The sequence below is a fragment of the Callorhinchus milii genome, unplaced genomic scaffold (genome assembly GCF_018977255.1).
Source record: "Callorhinchus milii isolate IMCB2004 unplaced genomic scaffold, IMCB_Cmil_1.0 Scaffold12, whole genome shotgun sequence".
Classification (NCBI taxonomy): domain Eukaryota; kingdom Metazoa; phylum Chordata; class Chondrichthyes; order Chimaeriformes; family Callorhinchidae; genus Callorhinchus; species Callorhinchus milii.
The window spans coordinates 10,546,451-10,566,076 of NW_024704753.1; the positions used below are offsets into that span (position 1 = coordinate 10,546,451).

General features: G+C 46.5%; 1 protein-coding gene and 1 non-coding gene across 5 annotated transcripts in view; both read right to left on the minus strand.

Moving 5' to 3' along the window:
- LOC103176599 (solute carrier family 26 member 6) overlaps positions 1-19,626 on the minus strand; it is a 76,348-nt gene that overhangs the window by 34,237 nt on the left and 22,485 nt on the right. For all 4 annotated transcript variants that reach the window (XM_007890242.2, XM_007890241.2, XM_007890238.2 and 1 more), the window contains exons 2-4: positions 11,874-12,065; positions 1,057-1,196; positions 339-449 (exon numbers count right to left, since the gene is read on the minus strand). In XM_007890242.2, coding sequence (XP_007888433.1) covers positions 339-449; positions 1,057-1,196; positions 11,874-12,065 — 443 coding nt within the window. The remainder of the gene's footprint in view (positions 1-338; positions 450-1,056; positions 1,197-11,873; positions 12,066-19,626) is intronic.
- trnav-cac lies at positions 3,432-3,503 on the minus strand. Its single transcript has one exon. It is a non-coding gene; the product is annotated as a tRNA-Val (tRNA).

The window sequence follows — 19,626 nt, forward strand, 5'->3', positions numbered from 1 at the left end:
CCATACTCCATCTGTGCTATAGATAAATCTATTGAAGCACATTATAAAAGGTTTGAAATGTCACTGTGATTTTTTGGATGCTGTGCCTTGTCCTAATGCTTGTGCTGATTCTCAGAGGCAAACATACAGTATTCTGTGGTGCACCAGGATATCAGTCTACCGAGCAGCCCAAGGGGCATGAGCTTGCTGCTGCAGGTACAATTTACGTTGATATAACACTGTTCATATTGAGAGGACGTCTCAGAGCACTTAAAGGGATATTCAAGGGTGGGGGGAGAGGGGGTGGGAGGGAGAAATGGCACAAGGCACTAAAGGATACAGTAGAAGTAGAATCTTACCTATTGAGACATGCCTGGATGTCCCGAATGTAAAGTAAATCAGCACTGGATAGAATGCTGTGTAGAGTCCGAATGCAGGCGGGACCCCAGCAAGGAGAGCGTATGCCATACCTGCAAACAAATCCCAAGAGATTGGCATGGATACTGCCATATCATAACAGGTTCTCATTGAAAATGCTACTCAGCCTCAACCCCACTCCTGTTCAATCTACATTTAGCCAGCTCCCCGAACAACCTCAAAAAGGCCTTGTTAGGGACCACCGACCCATCCTGCACAAACCTAGGTCACAGAGGCTCATGAGGAGGTGAGACAGCATGACAAGCCTTTCCGACCACTTTTTAAAATAGTGGCAGATCTTTTAATCCCCTTTTCCCCATATCCCTTAACACTCATATTTTCTAGGTATCTCTCCATCTAATGGTCGGATGATTGTGCGAGACACTTTAAGCAGACAGTATGTATCTTCCGGTTCGCTGCTGACTTCAGATCAGATTTCCTTTGGGCTCTTGACTTGAATTGGTGAACAGAAAGTGATCAACAGTAATAACATTCACATTCACCAACTCTATAATAGGATTCTTCACTATACAGATTAGCACACATTTACCTCCCCCACCCCCTAACCCCCCCCCCCCCCCCCCCCCCGCCCCCAAACCCACGTAACAGTAAAAGAACCAAACATCATCTTCTGGTTGAGATGATACATAAAGCCCTTACTCTGAGGCAACTGCATGATCCCAACGCTGAGACCAGAGATGATGTCATTCAACAGCCAGTCTTTGTAAGGATACTTGGGAATCCATACGAGGATCGGGATGAATCTGAACAGCAAGGATTTTGCTTTGGATTGCGAACATCTGGAGGAGGAAAGAAAGTTCTGTTTAGGTGCAGTTTGAGCAGATGTTGGGGATAAAGGTTCAATGCAGAATATCTGGATTTGCAGACAGTTTGTATCCAGAGGATACATACTATCTGCTTAAAGTGTCTCGCACAATCAATTTAATAGGAGGAGTCCCGTAGCGTAGTTGTTAGCACCTTCGACTCACAAGTGAGAGGACCCAGGTTCGATTCCCAGGTGGGGCAACAACTTATGCAAATTTCCTTACTCATAAGCCTCTGGTTATCTAGCAGTAAACAGGATCTTAGTCAATTGTTGGATCGCTTTCCGGGGGTAATAATCCTTTCAAAAAAACATTTGGTCAATGAATCCATGACTCTTTGTGGGACACTGCTGTGCGCAAATGGCTCTCGCATTTTGCACACAAAATACCCAATCAGTTCACTTTACAATATACACTGTGAAGCGCTTTGAGATGCCTCAGCGACATAATACGTGACTATGTCAAATGCAAGGATTATTATTATTGCCAAGAGCAACTTTAACTGCCATGTAGATTGTACGTCCCAGAAAACTCGCCTCCAACATCTGTATGTAGATTCCCTATGGGTCGGGGAACCTTGTACATGCTGTTCGTACATGACATTTTCAAGCCCCAATGTCAGTCAAGACAGACAAAAGATTTCTTTAAGCCTTGAATAATTAACTCACTGAAATGACTTTCAAATCTCTTGCAAGCAAAGAGGAAAACAACAACAACAAAATTACATTTGTAAAGCACCTTTCACATCAGGAGGACGTCCCAAGGTGCTGAACAGTCGGGGATCAGGATCCGCGTGTGGGAGCGCAGGGTTGGGATGAGGGAGGTCAGAGAGGTAGGAAGGTAGCTGAAGGCATCGACAAAAAGGAGCGTCTTGATTTGTGCCTTGAAAGAGGCAAAATAGGGAGCAAGGCGAAGGGTTTGTAAGATGGAGTTTCAAAGGGTGGGGGCTGTGAGCAGCATGGAAACCCGATTGGACGGGCTCTTGAAGAGAGTGGTAGGAGAGGAAGGAGCGAAGCAACAGCTCTTTCAAGGACCTTGGAAAGAAAAGGGAGGTTGGAGATGGGCGAATAGTTAGAAAACAGGGATGGGTCCAGGGAAGGTTTTTTCAGGATGGGAGCTGTTTTTGTGGGGTTGGGAACAGTGTCAGATGATAGGGAGAGATTGATGGTGTCGGAGAGTAGAGGGGCGAGGAGGTGAAGCTGGGAGGTAAGGAGATGGGTGGGGTTCAAGGGAGCAGATGATGTGTTTTGTGGTGGATATGGTGGTAATGAGAGAGGAGGGGAGACAGGTTTGAAGTTGTGGAGGGAGGGATGGGTAGTGGTCGGAGTGTGGGAGGGGAGATGTGGAGGGAGTGGGGATTGGGATGGCGGAGGCAGCTGAACGGATCTCTTTGATGGTCCAAAGGAGCTCAGGAAATTTTACTTTTTGATGAAGGTAGTGCAGTTGATGTAGTTTATGTGGATTTTCAAAAGGCGTTTGATAAAAGTGCCACATTAGAGACTTGTAAGCAAAATAGAAGCCCACGGTATTAAAGGGACAGTGGCAGCGGATACAGAACAGACTGGGAGACAGAAAGCAGAGAGTGATGGTGAAGGGTTGTTTTTCTGACTGTGTGCAGGAAGTCTGCAGTGGTGTCCCCCAGGGATCGGTGTTGGGATCACTGCTATTTTTGATCTACTAAGCTAGGAAAAGTAATGAACAGTGAGGAGGACAGTAGCAGACTGCAGGAGGACATAGACAGACTGGTAAAATGGGCAGACAGGGGGCAGATGAAGTTTAATGTGAAGAAATGCAAAGTGATGCATTTTGGGAGGAAGAATGAGGAGAGACAATATAAGTTGATGGTACAATCTTAAAGGGGTGAAGGAACAGAGATGCCTGGGGGTTAAAGCTGTTAAAAAAGCATATGAGATACTAGGCTTTATGAATATTGGCATAGAATACAAAAGTCAGGAAGTTATGATAATCATATAATAATAATAATCCTTGAATTTGATATAGCACTTTGCACATCTTCTAGACATCACAAAGCGCTTCACAGAATATACTGTAAACTGAATTGATTGCATTTTTTGTGGGTGAAATGCAGCAGCCAATTGCACACAGCAGTGTCCCACAAACAGTAGTGGATTGAAGTGACCAAATTATTATTGATTTTTTTCTTGAGGGATTATTATCAGGCATGTGGAGTAAGTAAACTTGCCCAAGGTTTCGCCCTGCTGGGAATCAAACCCAGGTCTCTCGCTTGTGAGGCGAGTGCTCTAACCACTGAGCTACAGGACTCCACATCTTGTTGTTAAACAACATTAACAACATGATGAACTGTTATAAAACACTGGTTAGGCTTCAGTTAGAGACTGTGTTCAGTTCTGGGCACCACACTTTAGGAAGGATGTTAAGGCATTGGAGAGGGTGCAAAGGAGATTTACCAGGATGGCACCAGGAATAAGGGACTTCAGTTATCAGGAGAGGTGAGAGAATCTAGGATTAAACTCCTTGGAACAGAGAAGGTTAAGAGGAGACTTAATAGAAGTTTTCAAAATTACGAGGGGATTCGATACAGTGAACAAAGAGAAACTATTTCCACTGGTGGGTGGGTTGGTAATCTGAGGGCGCTGATTTAAAATAGTTGTAAAAAGAAGCAGAGGGGAGATGAGAATTTTTTTCACAAAGCGAGTTGTTTATTATTTAAACAGCTTGCCAAGGAGGAAACTGTAGGTGTTTAGGATATTCGCTGTCCCTAACCTCCTCCCAACAGCGTGAGATAGCAAAAGCACACTCTGGCAACACTGCCCAAGCAGAGTTGTTGATGCCAGGAGTCACCCTATGCTGGGGGCAAGTCTCGCTGCAGAACTGCGTACAGTCTGTCACTGTAACAGACAGAGAGTTCCACACTCTCATTCCATGTGAAGTAGATCCTCCTGAACCTCATTCACTTCATAGCTGTTCGTGGGACATTGCTGTGCGCAAATTGGCCTCTGCATTCGCTTACAGATGCATAGTCACTACAGTATATCCTATGAAGCGTTTTGAGACATCTTCACAACATGATAAGGTGCTAAAGCAAATACAAGGATTAATATTAATAATTATTAATAATTATGAACACATCTAATGGTAGTCTGATGGGTCATATTTTAAAAAAAAATATTGCAGATGCTGGAAATTGTTTTGACTCCCTGGTTCTTTCCTCAATCACCACCAACAATTGCTCTCCTCCCCCCGGCACCTTCCCATGCCGGCGCAGGAGATGCAATTCCTGCCCTTTCACCTCCTCCCATACCACTGTTCAGGACCCCACACACATTTTTCAAGTGAGACCACGATTTACATGTATTACCACCAATGTAGTTTACTGCATTCGGTGCTCATGATGTGGTCTCCTCCACATTGGGGAGACAAAATTATTATTATTATTAGGTCTCTCTGGTCTGCCTATTTTGTTGCAATCTCCCCTCATCCCTGTGTTTTCCATTACTAACACCTCTATTCCCCTGTTTTGTTGCAACCCCCCCCTTTGTTTTGCATCATTAACACCTCTTTACTCCATCATCCCCTGTCCTCTACCCCATTTTCTCCTTTGTTTTCCTTGCCCTGCCTCTCCCCTCTCTTAGCCCTTAAAAGCCTCTCCCTCCCAACATGCTCTGAAGAAACGTCATGGATCTGAAACGTTGACTCACTATCCTTTATCCTTAGATGCTGCCTGACCTGCTGAGTGTTCCCAGCGACTTCTGTTTTTGGATCATGTTGTAAGGTCCTCTTAGAAAGCCTGCGGTGGTACGAAGCATATTGGTGGGAGAAAGGGTAAAGGAATGAGTAGAAGTATTAAAATCGGCAAAGCAGAAATGCTGAGACACAGAATGAAGGGTTAAAGATTATGCTACACTCAAGAATTGTTCGTCAGGGTTAATCACTAACTTCTTCCAGGTGGCATCGTATCTTAGAGAATCACAGAATCATAGAATCGTACAGCACAGAAAGAGGCCATTCAGCCCATCGTGTCTGCGCCGGCTCCGAAAAGAGCAATCCAACTCAATCCCTTGGGTCCGCTCCCCGTAGCCCTGCAATCTTGTCCTCTCCAAATACCCATCTACTTCTCTCTTAAAAGTTATTATTGAATCAGCTTCAACGACCATTTCAGGTAATGCATTCCAGATCCGTATGTTTTTTTTAAAAATGTCTATAATCTTCCAAAAGTCTGTGGATACTGGAAAAGTTCCCATCGATTGGAAGATTGCAAACGTAACTCCACTATTTAAGAAAGGTAGGAGAGAAAATAGGGAAAACTATAGACCAGTTAGTTTGACGTCAGTTGTAGGGAAAATTCTTGAGTCCTTAATAAAAGATGTAGTTATGGGATACCTGGAAGACCATAAAAAGATTAGGCAGAGTCAACATGGCTTTACAAAAGGGAAGTCATGCTTAACTAATCTTTTAGAATTTTTTGAGGATGTATCCAGCAGGTTGGATAAAGGGGAACCAGTAGATGTGGTATATTTGGATTTTAGGAAGGCCATTTGACAAGGTGCCACACAAAAGGCTGTTACTCAAGATCAAGGCCCACGGGATTAATGGGAAAATATTAACATGGATAGAAGAGTGGCTATCGGGTAGAAAGCAGAGAGTAGTGATAAACGGATCATTCTCGAATTGGCAGGAGATGTAACTAGTGGAGTGCCACAAGGATCAGTGCTTGGGCCTCAGCTATTTACCATTTACATCAATGATCTGGACGAGGACATTGAATGTAATGTGTCTAAATTCGCGGATGATACTAAACTAGGTAGCAGAGTGAGCTCTCAGGATGATGCAAAAAGATTGCAACAAGATATAGATAGGGTAGGGGAGTGGGCAAGTAGGTGGCAGATGGAATTCAATGTTAGCAAGTGTGAAATTATTCACCTTGGTAGCAAGAATAAAAGAACAGATTATTTTCTGGAAGGGGAGAAGTTAGATAGTGTTAGTATTCAAAGGGATTTGGGTGTCTTTGTACACCAGTCCCAAAAAGTTAGTTTGCAGGTGCAGCAGCAACTAAGAAGGCGAACGGCATGTTAGCATTCATTTCGAAAGGTTTAGAATATAAGAGTAGGGAAGTGTTGCTACAACTGTATAGGGCTTTGGTGAGACCGCACCGAGAGTATTGTGTGCAGTTTTGGTCTCCTTATTTAAAAAACGACATACTTGCCCTCGAGGGGGTGCAGCGTAGATTCACTCGGTTAGTTCCTGGGATGAGGGGACTGACCTATGAGGTAGGCTGAATAAACTAGGGCTGTATTCTCTAGAGTACAGAAGAATTAAGGAGGATCTTATTGAAACTTATAAGATTCTTAAAGGGCTGATAAAGTAGACACTGAGGGTCTGTTTCCCCTGGTGGGAGAATCTATAACCAGTGGTCACAGTCTTAAAATTAAGGGTCAGCCTTTTAGAACAGAGTTGAGGAAACATTTCTTCACTCAGAGGGTAGTGAACTTATGGAATTCACTACCCCAGAAGGCTGTAGATGCTCAGTCCTTGAACATCTTCAAGGCTAAGACTGATAGATTCTTGAAAAAGAGGAATTAGGGGATATGGGGATAGGGCAGGTAATCAGAGTTAGAGCCCACTATGGTCCTGTTGCGTTTGCTGCCCCAATCTGCGGGATAATGCTATCCACCTGACCGCTCGCTCCCGGTCCCCGTGTGCGCACTATGGCTGCCGCTTTGACGCGAGCCCCCTCACCCCCTCCCTCCCGCCCCCCTCCTCTCTCCCCCCAAACCCTCCCCCCTCTGCATCTCTCCCGCTCTCTCCTCCTCTCTCTCCGTCCCTCTCGTCTTCTATCCCCACTTGACCCTCCCACAACCTCCCTCTGCTCCAGCCTGGGAATCCTCCGCCGGGCTCACCGCGGCACTCGGCGTTGGCTGTCCAGCAGCAGCCACACCGACTGCCCCATTCCCCACCACACTCGCCACCCACCCCGGACACAGACCCGGGGAGTCAACCTCTCCTCCCTCATCCCCATTCCCCCCACCCCTGCCTCACAACCTGGACCCCCCTCCCCTCCCACACACCCTTCTGTCAACCGCTCCCTCCACATCGGACTGCAAAATGTCCGCTCCCTCTGCAACAAGGCCCTGGTCATCAACGATCTCATCCTTGATGAGAACGTTGATATCATGGCCTTAACAGAAACCTGGCTCACCCCAGGCGACACCTTCCCCCTCACGGAGGCCACGCCACCCGGCTACACCTCCCACCACATCCCCGCCCCAACCGCCGTGGCGGTGGTGTTGCCCTTATCTCAAGGACACCACTTGCCCTATCCCCCTACTCCACTGGCTCTTTCCCCTCCTTTGAGCACCTCACCCTCTCCCACCCCTCATTCCTCTCCCTTAAAATCCTCCTCCTCTACCGGCCCCCTAAAACCTCTCCCACCTTCATCTCTGACATTTCAACACTCCTCACATCTCTTTGCCTCTGCTCCGATCGCCTCATCATCCTGGGCGACTTTAACCTACACTTCACCCCCTCCTGCTCCATCTCCACAGACTTCTCTTCCCTGCTCTCCTCACTCAACCTCTCCTTACACATAAACTCCCCCACTCACAGTCACGGCCACCCACTCGATTTGGTGATCACCCGGGGCCTCAGTGTCTCGGATGTCACTATTACCGACAAGGCCATCTCTGACCACTACTTCATCTCCTTCACCACCTCCACCCCCCTCCCCACCTCCACCAGACCCACCACCATCTTCTACCGCCCTTGGAAGAAGTTACCCCCACAATCCCTAACCGATGCCTTGGAGTCCTCTGAACTCCTCTCCCTCTGGCCTTCAACCCTCACCGACCCCTCTTCTCCTCTCTCCCTCCTCCACAATACCCTCTCCTCCACACTCGATACTCTTGCCCCCATCACTTCCCGCACTGTCTCCTACTCCCGCTCCTCCCCCTGGTACACCACCCACCTCCGCTCACTGAAAAGCCAGGTGCGGGCTGCTGAACGCACCTGTGTCAAATCTGGCCTAACGGTCCACCGACAAATCTGGCTGGACCTCCTCAAAATTTACCGCTCCACTCTAGCCTCGGCCAAGTCGTCCTTCTACTCCAGGATAATCCTGGAGGCGAAGAACAACCCCAGGCTACTGTTTTCCACCACAACCCGACTCCTCCGTCCCCCCCGCCACCCCGCGCAGGTCATCTCCTCCAACCTTCACTGCGAGGAGATGCTGGATTTCCTTGAATCCAAGATCAAGGGAATCCGCTCCGCGGTCACTTCCCCTCCAACTTCCACCCACCACCCACCCCTTCCCTCCCACACTCCGACTCCTACCCATCCTCCCCTACACACCTTCGTACCCGTTTCCCCACCCTCTGTCACTGAACTCATCCTATCCCTAAAACCAACCACCTGCTCCCTTGACCCCATCCCCACTCCACTCCTTATCTCCCAGCTCCACTTTCTTGCCCCACATATCACTGACATCATCAACCTGTCCCTCTCCTCTGGCTCTGTCCCCATTCCATTAAAAACTGCCATCATCACGCCCACCCTGAAAAAACCCTCCCTTGATGCGTCGCAGCTATCAAGCTACCGGCCCATCTCCAACCTCCCCTTTCTCTCCAAGGTCTTGGAAAGAGTTGTCGCCTCCCAACTGCGCTCTTTCCTTTCCACCCATTCTCTTTTTGAACCCCTTCAGTCAGGTTTCCGTGCTGCCCATAGCACAGAAACTGCCCTGGTCAAGGTCACCAATGATATCCTGACCATCTGTGACCAGGGCTCCCTCTGTCTCCTCGTCCTCCTCGACCTATCGGCAGCATTCGATACGGTCGACCACGCTATCCTACTCCACCGCTTGTCCTCCCACCTCAACCTTCAAGGCACTGTCCTTGAATGGTTTAGGTCGTACCTTTCTCACCGTCTTCACTTTGTCTCAACGAATGGCTTCTCCTCCACCCCCCGTACTGTCTCATGTGGTGTCCCTCAGGGCTCTGTCCTCGGTCCCCTCCTCTTCACCCTCTATATGCTCCCCCTCGGTGACATCATCCGCAGACATGGAGTTAACTTCCACATGTATGCGGATGACACCCAACTCTACCTTTCCTCCTCTACTCTCAACTCCACGACCACCGATGTCCTGACAGCTGCCTGTCCGACATCGAGTCCTGGACGAGAGACAACTTTCTTCAGCTCAACGTGCGAAAAACCGAGGCCCTCCTGATTGGCTCACGTCAGCGCCTCCGCACCTCAGGCGCTGACACCATCAGCATCCAAGGCTGCACTCTCCACCTCTCAAAGCCAGTCAGGAACCTCGGCGTTTTGTTCGACCCTGAGCTGTCCTTTCTCCCTCACATCCGCACCACAACTGGCACCGCCTTCCATCACCTTCGGAACATCGCCAGACTACGGCACTACCTCACCCCTCACGCTGCTGAAACCCTGGTCCACGCCTTTGTCACCTCAAGGCTGGACTATGGGAACTCTCTCCTCGCCGGCCTTCCCGCCACCTCCCTCCACAAGCTGCAGGTCATTCAGAACTCTGCAGCTCGTGTACTGTCCCGCACCAGGCTTCGGGACCACATCACTCCCACCCTCGCTCGCCTCCACTGGCTCCCCATCCCCCAGAGGATTGATTTCAAGATCCTCATCCTCACCTACAAGGCCATTCACGGCCTTGCTCCCTCCTACCTCTCCAACCTACTATCCCCCTACCTACCTGCCCGTACCCTCCGTTCCTCTGGCTCCGGTCTGCTCCACGTCCCCCGCCCCAACCGCCCTACCATCGGTGGTCGGGCCTTCAGCCTCTCAGCCCCCAGGCTCTGGAACTCCATCCCCCAGTGCCTTCGCCTTGCTTCCTCCCTTTCCTCCTTCAAGGCCGGTCTCAAAACCTTTCTCTTTGACCGTGCCTTCAGCTCCCCTCTCGACTCTCTTCCCCCTCCTCGCTCCCTCCCTTCCCTCCCCTCACCCTGACCATTTCCCCCCTCCTTGCTCCCTCCCTTCCCTCACCCTGACCATTTCCCCCCTGCTCGGGTCATGACCCAACTGTGCAGCGCCTTGGGACGTCCTCCTGACGTGAAAGGCGCTTTATAAATGGAATCTTGTTGTTGTTGTTGTTGTTAGGTGAGAAGATCAGCCATGATCTTATTGAATGGCGGAGCAGGCATAAAGGGCCGAATGGCCTAGTTCTGCTCCTAATTCTTATGTTCTTATATTAATATAGATCAGAAAGAGCAGTGGTCCCAATACCCACCGCTGAGGGAACACCACTACACACCTCCCTCCAGTCAGAAAAGCAACCATTTACTACCACTCTCTGTTTTCTGTCTCCCAGCCAGTTCTGGATCCATGTTGCCACAGTCCCTTTAATACCGTGGGCTTCTATTTTGTTTATAAGTCTATTTTACTTTGTCAAATCCTTTTTCAAAATCTAGATAAACTAGATCTACTGCACTATCTTCATCCACTCTCTCACTCACGTCATCAAAAAATTCTATTAGGTTTGTTAGACACAATATGCCTTTAACAAATCCGTGTTGAACCATATTTATCTAAGTGAGAATTTATATTGTCCCGATTATAGTCTCCAGAAGTTTCCCCTTCTACTGATGTTAGGCTGACTGGCCTGTAGTTCTCGGGGTTTGCCTTCTGCCCCTTTTTGTACAGGGGAGTAACATTTGCAACCTTCTCATCCTCTGGCACCAATTCCAGTGTCCAAAGAGAATTGAAAGATTGTGGCCAGAGCCTCCGCTATTTCCACCCTTGTTTCCCTCAGTAACCTAGGATGCATCCCGTCCAGACCAGGTGACTCATCTATGTTGAGCACTGATTTTTATCATATCCAATTTCTATTCAAACACCTGCGAAATTGTGGCATTGTCTTCTTTTGTGAAGACAGTTGCAAAGTACCTATTTAGTACATCAACCATGCCCTCTGCCAAAACAAGATTTGCACTAGGGTCCCTAATTGGACCCACCCTAGCTTTGACTAACCTTTTACTCTTGATATGCTTATAAAATACCTTAGGGTTCCCTTTTATGTTTCCTGCTCGTATTGGAGTGTCACCTTAGACTTTGATTCCAAGTCCCGACATGGGACACAAACCCAAAACCTTCTGACTCAGAGGTGAACCAGACTGACACAAATGATGTTTAACTCTGTGATATATGCAGACCAGTCACTGGGGGTAGACATACTTCCTGCTCCCTTTACCCTGCAAACCAAAGCCCTAATGGCTAGGGTAGTCCTAGCCAGACACGCAGCGAGAAGCTTGCCAGAGAATGCTGTTTTAGTTAGTTGGACTCTAGCAATTACCCCCAACACACACTCTACGGATGCTAAACCTTGACTCTCACCAACCTGTGCTGAATACGCCCAGAAATAGGTAGCAGGGTATGTCCCTCTGGGGAGAAAACACACATTCCTTTTTAAATCCATGAATTTCCATGTTTAGGTGGCACACACGGAACGCTATCTGGTTTGGATAATATTAAGCATTGTTAAGTGAGATGTATACATACAGACTGAGGTACACATGGGCTATTTGGTCTTCACTAAAATAGAAAAGGATTTCTCTATAGCCTTGATTATCCAAACCACGAAACACTACCCTACTCTATGTAAATGAAAGTTGTTATAGTTTATTCCATGTTTTTATGAGTAAGAAATCAACTACTCACTCCAGGTGTTTTTTCAGTCTATCTTGGATCGGCACTTCAACCTTCTCTGACCGTTTGGTCAGCACCTCCAGGGTCTCCACGCTCAGCAGCTCTCGTTCCACATGGTAGGTATTTTGGCGCAGCCGTACGGTCGGGTCGGAGCTATTTGCCGGATCGGTACGCATTGTAATGTTTTGATTTGCTGGCGATAACCTAAAAGAGCAGAAACAGAATGAACAACCCAATAAATAGCAGCAGAGCACACCCAGAAAATCCCTGAACGAGGAAATACTGAGTGTGAAAGAATTTATAACTTGTATTGAATGCGCAAACACTCCATCCATTGTCTGCTTTCTGGCACTACTTCACTTCTATTGTGTAACATGCAAATTAGAGCCGGTGCACAGGGAATGGTATCCAGGAGTTTGACAAGTCATTTCCTCTACGACGGAGGTTAACAACGGTGCCTGAATTGTGATGTCCCAGTGACCTATAACTGGTTAGCAGTGAGAAAAATCAATAGAGCAGCGCCAGACAGCAATCTGCAGGATTCTGTCCGCAATAAGCGTTTCTTTAGCCAGCCTGATGAAATTAAAATGAACAGAATTCCTTGCTGATACATAATGAGCAATGTGTAATTATTAATTATTGGTGGTAGGTATAGGTATTGACAGTGCGGGGAGGAGATGAGGCCTAGCAGAGGGTATGAAGCCTAGCCGAGGTAAGCAGTCTTATTGCTAACCACAATGCGCGCCCTCCCCACTCTTTGCCACCTCTGGCCCCCACAGCCTCCTGCAGGCTGACCATGTCCCACTAATCCACCGCCTCTCATCTCAGCGTGCGCATCTTGGCTGCCGCCCCCGACCTGCCTCCCTCAAAATGGCCCCCTCCCTGCAACTCTCCCGCTCTGTCCTTCTCTCTCTCCGACCTCCCCACCTCCTATTTCTGCTTGACACCCCCCCACCACTGCCTCCCTCTGCTCCAGCCTGGGAATCCTCTGCCGGGCTCATTGTGGCACTCAGCGTTGGCTGTCCTGCAGCAGCCACACCGACTGCCCCATTCCCCAATACCGCCGCAAGCCACCCCAGACCCAGACCCCGGGGGCTAACCTCTCCTCCCTCATTCGCATCCCCACCCTCCCTGCCAACCAATCCACTACCACCTCCCATCCTACACATCCCCTCGCAACTGTCCACTCCACATTGGCCTTCAAAATGTCCGTTCCATCTGCAATAAGTTCCTGGCCGTCAATGATCTCATCCTTGATGAGAACACTGACATTATGGCCCTCACTGAAACCTGGATCACCTCAGGCAACACCTTCCCCCTCACTGAGGCCACACCACCCAGCTACACCTACCACCAGGCCCCACACCGCAACAGCCGTGGTGGTAGTGTGTCCCTCATCTCCAGGGCATTACTTGCCATACCCCCCTACTCCTCTGTCTCATTCCCCTCTTTTGAACACCTTACCCTCTGCCAACCTTCACTAAAAATTGTCCTACTTTACCACCCCCCAAAATTATCCCACCTTCATCTCTGACATCTCCACCCTCCTAGCTTCTAGCTGCCTCTGCTCCGACCGCCTCATCATTCTGGGTGACTTCAACCTCCACTTCACCCGCTGCTGCTCCACCTCCTCAGACTTCTCCTCTCTCCTCTCCTCTCCTCTCTCAACCTCTCCCTCCACATCCACTCTGCTACCCACACCCACGGCCACCCGCTCGACCTTGTGATCACACGGGGCCTCAGCGTCTCGGATGTCACTATCACTGACAATAATAATAATCCTTGCATTTGATATAGCACTTTTCACGTCTTCTCGACGTTTCAAAGCGCTTCACAGATTAGACTGTAAAGTGAATTGACTGTATATTTGTGGGCAAAACGCGGCAGCCACTTGCCCACAGCAGTGTCCCACAAACAGTCGTGGATTGAAAATGACCAATTTATTATTGTTTTATTTTGGAGGGATTATTATTAGGCGTTTGGAGTAAAGAAACTTGCCCAAGGTTTCATGCTGCCTGGAATTGAACTCAGGTGTCTCGCTTGTAAGGCGAGTGCTCTAACCACTAAGCTACAGGACTCCACAAATACATAGAGAGACACACCTCCTCAACATTATAATAATAATAATAATCCTTGCATTTGATATAGCGCTTTTCACGTCGGGAGGACGTCCCAAAGCGCTTGCCAGACTCCGCCACATCCTTAACCCTCAACTACTCTGCAGCTCGTGTACTGTCCCGCACCAGGCTTCGGGACCACTTCACTCCCACCCTCGCTCGCCTCCACTGGCTCCCCATCCCCCAGAGGGTCGATTTCAAGATCCTCATCCTCACGTATAAGGCCATTCACGGCCTTGCTCCCTCCTACCTCTCCGACCTAATATACCCCTACCTACCTGCCCGTACCCTCCGTTCCTCTGGCTCCGGTCTCCTCCACATCCCCCGCCCTAACCGCCCTACCATCGGTGGCCGGGCCTTCAGCCTCTCAGCCCCGAGGCTCTGGAACTCTATCCCCCAGTGCCTTCGCACCTTCCTCCCTTTCCACCCTCAAGGCCGGTCTCAAGACCTTTCTCTTTGACGGTGCCTTCAGCTCCTCTCTCGAATCTCTACCCCCTCCTCGCTCCTTCCCTTCCCTCCCCTCACCCTGACCATTTCCCCCCTGCTCGGGTCCTGACCTAACTGTACAGCGCCTTGGGACGTCCTCCCGACGTGAAAGGCGCTCAATAAATGGAATCTTGTTGTTGTTGTTGTTGATAAGGCAATATGTAATATTCAAGAATTATTTTTATTTTAAACATTTACAAGAATAATCTTTGCATTAGATACAATGGCTTTAATGTGAGGAGATGTCTCAAAGCGCTTCGCAGGATATAGTATAAAGTGTACTGATTGTGTGTTTTGTGGACGAATGTAATAATAATAATCCTTGCATTTGACATATCAACTTTATCAAGACTTTGAGATGTCTGAAAGCACTTCACAGAATATACTGCATGTGGATTTATTATATATTTTGTGAGTGAAATGCGGCAGCCAATTGCGCACAGCAGTGTCCAACAGTCGTGGATTGAGTGACCAAATTATTATTATTGTTATTTTTTTGAAGGGCTTATTATCCCCAGTCCCCAAAGGGACAGTCCGAAAATGGAGCCAGGAGTAGCAATAAATAAAATTATGTAGCAAATTATCTTCAATCAGCCCACAAACAGCCACAAAGTAAGTAACCAATTTTCTTTGTGGGATTATCGACCAGGATACCGGGAGAAACTGCCTTTCTTTTCCAATAACATTGCAGGATCTCTACTGTTCATCCGAACAGGCAGCTGTGACCTCAGTTTAACATCTCATTTGAAGGATGGCATCTCTGACAATGCATCCCCCCCGCACTGCACTAGAGTATCAGTCTGGATACTTCTGTCATGGCGGCGAGAGTGCAGACTAAGGAGCCAGGTTGATCTTTTTCTATATTTACACATTTCTTAATAAGAAATAACGCAAATCACACACCATACAATATCACAGAGCACAAATGTTTGGTCCATTAGGAGGAACTAGAGGCAATTTACAAGTCAGGAGGAAATTGAGATGATACAGGAATCTTCGTGACCTGAGGATTGATTATGAATGTGATTGATTATGCAGGTTTATGAACGTTATTTACACTGAGTCAATGACAACAGGTATTAATTTATGGTCAATCACAAAACTAATTAAAAGTGAGGTTAAAAACAATTTCTTTAACACAGAGGGCAGTTGGAGGTTGGATTCTCTTTGTTCTAGAAGGGTACAACAATTTTTAAGAGGATTAGTTTGATGCTTGAAAAAGAGGTATATTAAAGGGTGCAGGTAGCGAGCGGTATAGAGGGATTAGATATCTGAGAATCCTCAAGGCGAAACACCAGCACAGACTGGAGGGCTCCAATGCTCTACGGGGTCTAATTTACCAAAGCTCTTAATGTGGAAAGTGCATTCTTCTGCTTCGGTGGGCTCAATAATTTAGAGATTTAGTAATTGCAGTAATTTCAAAATAAAACATCCAATTGTAAATACAATTTAATAATTTAAAATAAGGACTCCATTGCACTGACTCTCACTGTGCACATCACCACAGGAGCCTTTCACACTGTTTTGGTGCCTTTCACCTGAATCCACCATCAAAAATCTCACCCAGAGGAGAACCAAGATCTCAGACACTTGGCAGAAGGTAACTGGGTAATTTCCAAATCAAAAGAGCGCTCCACTGAGGCAGAAACAAAGCAGGAATTGGGTGCAGTATACACAGTGAAGCTCAGATTACAAGGAAACTCAGCAAAACCTGTCAGCACAAAGTCAGTCAACATGTTGACAATATATGGCAACAAGCATTGAACTCTAGATGTTATCAAATTCTACGAAACCTTCCCTGAAGTTTTTAAATCGTATCCAGCTACACAATAATTTTATTGTTGGGAATCAGATAATGTTTGGTCTTTGAGCTATTGACAAATACTGTCCAGCAGTGCTAGAGGCAGGAACTGATAACCATTCAGGGGGCAGAGGACAAATGGATAAGAGCTTATCTAGAACACATTGGGGGGACAGGATGATGTTCCTCTGTAACATTCTGTGATCAAAGCCACCTGTAACCAGGAGATGAGAGAGACTCTGTAATCTGCTCAGTACGTCTCTGTGATCAGCGCTTTAACAAGGTGGGAATCATGAGAAATAACAGGGGCAATTTCTTAACGGATTTCCAGCTTAAATCTATTTTCGGAGCAGAAGGTCCATGAATTGGAATGACATGAATAATGTTATCAGAGTCACCACTCGCTCTGAGATATTATAATCCTTTCATTTGATATTACCCCATGTAATATTATATGCAAACACAATTTTCACACAGCAATATCCCACCAATTTGATCTTATTGTTGACCAGGACATCAGGAGAAACTTCCTCTTCTTTTCAAATAGCGTCTGACAGACAGGACCTCGGTTTCAGCGATTGGGACATCCTCTCGGCGTGAAAGGCTCTATACAAAAACAATTTTGTTGTTGTTGAATGTCTCACCCAATAATGACACCTCCCCTAACATTGGAGTTTCAGCCTAGATCAGGAGCTCAAAGTTCTGACATAAAAATATTTCAAATTAATCACTCAGAGAGTAAGAAACTTCAACCTCAGTGAAAGACACTTTATAGTTTGCTCTAAAACTCTCTGTGTGCACTCTCAGGTTCTGCTTTTCAAATAATAATAAATAATATAATAATAATCCTTGCATTTTGATATATAGCGCTTTTCACGTCATCTAGATGTTTCAAAGCGCTTCACAGAATATTCTGTGAAGTGAATTGACTGTTTATTTGTGGGTGAAACGCAGCAGTGAATTGCGCACAGCAGTGTCCCACAAACAGTCATGGATGAGTGACCAAATTATTATCTATTTACTTTTTTTCTTGAGGAATTATTATAAGGCGTGCGGAGCAAGGAAATTTGCTTAAGCTTTTGCCCTGCCGGAAATCAAACCCAGGTCTCTCACTTGCAAGACGAGCACTCTAACCACTGAGCTACAAATCCTTCTAAAATCCTCTCTTAGTCACCTTCCTAATGCCCAATCAACAATCTCACACCCTGCTCGGGCTCCCAATCTGCCTTTGTCAAATCCTTCGCGGTATTTTCCTATGTGAAAAGCATTACTGTATGTGCATTACTCCATTCAAGGAAATTATTGAACAATTAACAAGTTTAGAATAATAAATTAATAATAAACCTTGCAATTGACATAGCATTTATTATGGCAGGACGTCTCAAAGTACTTCACAGGATTTTAATGTAAAGTGCAGTGACTATGGCAACATTAAAGTCCAGGCTGACACTGCAGTGCAGTGTTGGGGGAGCGTTGGAAGTGCTATTCTTAAGTCTAAACATTAAACTGAGGTCTCATCTGCCTGTAAAGACCACCACAAAGAGCCTGCACAGACCCAGAGGTTGGGCAGAAGTGAGCAACTAGGATCATCCCCAATGCTTCTGTAATGGGGAATTGGGAATGAATAGATTAGAATACTCTATTCTAATACTTAGGATATGGAATGCGTTGCCAGGGGCGGTGATTGAGATAGTATCCATATTAGGCTTCAAAAGGGAACTAGATAAAAGAGTAAACTACAGGACTATGGGGAAAGGGCAGGTAAATTGGAATACAGGTTTGCTCTTTAAATAACAACACAGACATGATGGGCCAAATTACCTTCTTCTGTGCTGTAAATTTGTATGGTTTGGGGATTCTAAATTGGCTGAAACATATTCTTCCTCCAGACCTTTCTTTTGAGACATTAAGAACACTGGTTAAATCTCATTCAGAGTATGGTGTTCAATTTGGATGTCACACCCAGGAAAAGATGGACAAGAAATCCTATGGGGGACTCAGCCTCTGGGGCCTGAGCAGCCCCTTATCCAGTGTGAGTCTGGCTCAGTCTGTAGCACTATTGCTTCTGAGACAAAAAGTTATGGTTTCAAGCCACACATCGGGACTTTGATCTGATATAGTCTAGGCTGATATTCCAATGCAGTGCTGCATTGTTGGAGGTGCTACCCTTCGGATGAGATGTTCCTGCAAGGCTCCTGTCTGTCTGTTGAGGTGGACATTAAAGATCCACCTCAATAGAAAACAGATTAAAGATCCACCTCAACAGACATTAGTCAACAACAACAAATTATATTTGTGGCTTTCATTTTGGGAGAGCATCCCAAAGCAAGGATTTGCACCCGAGCTGGGGATCAGGAGTGGTGGAGGGCAGTGAGGGTAGGGGGAGGAGGGTGACCGAAGGCCCAATTTTTTTATTTTTGTTTGAATAGAGGAAGGGCTTCAGACAAGCCTTAAAGGAGTCAAGGGAGGGGAGCAAAGCAAAGGGACTATGGATGGAGATAACTCAAAAAGATAAAGGAGTTTCTCGCCTAGACTATATCAGATCAAAGTCCCAATGTGGGGCTTGAAACCATAATCTTCTGCCTCAGAAGCAATAGTGCTACGATTGGCCAACAAGCTCCCAAATAAAATTGAGCATTTACTTCATAGCTGTTTGTGGGATATTGCTGCCGCTGCCCAATTTACAAATACAAGTATTATTATTATTTTTTATTTATTATTATAGACTTTCAGCATAAAGAGCTGCTGTTAACAAAGGGATCATCACCAAAAGTAACCAAAGAGAGAGCTCGGGGAGAACTATTTTTTAGACAATTTTTTTCCTGACATGACCAAAACGATGGTTATCCAACAATCAGAATCCAGAACAGCTATTAAAAGTGAATGAGATAAATATTTGAAAAGGAAACATATAAAAGGTTGTGAGGAAAAGGTTAGCGGAGTGGGACTAAAGAAATAATTCTTACAAAGAGCCGGCACATAACAGTTTAATAAAATCCACATTGTACATTATATCACTATCGTGTAGTACATTCCTAATATGAAAACTGAGGTAAAACACTTCCATAGGATTTCTGTCATTCTCTGACACTCCATCTATTATCATCTATTATCAGCCCAACCCCAACATTTACCTGATTCTTGAGGATAACGGTAATATCTCTATGACTAAGATGACACACTAATGAATAATAACAATCCTGACCTGTGTCCTTTTTAAAACAACCCAATTGGTTCTACCTCTACTGCCCACAAGGACAGTGCTTTCCACAATTTTACAATCCGTTGTGTGAAGAAATTGTCCTGATTTTGTGTCTATTCATCCTAAGATTATATTCTGAACATTAAGACACTTTCGTTC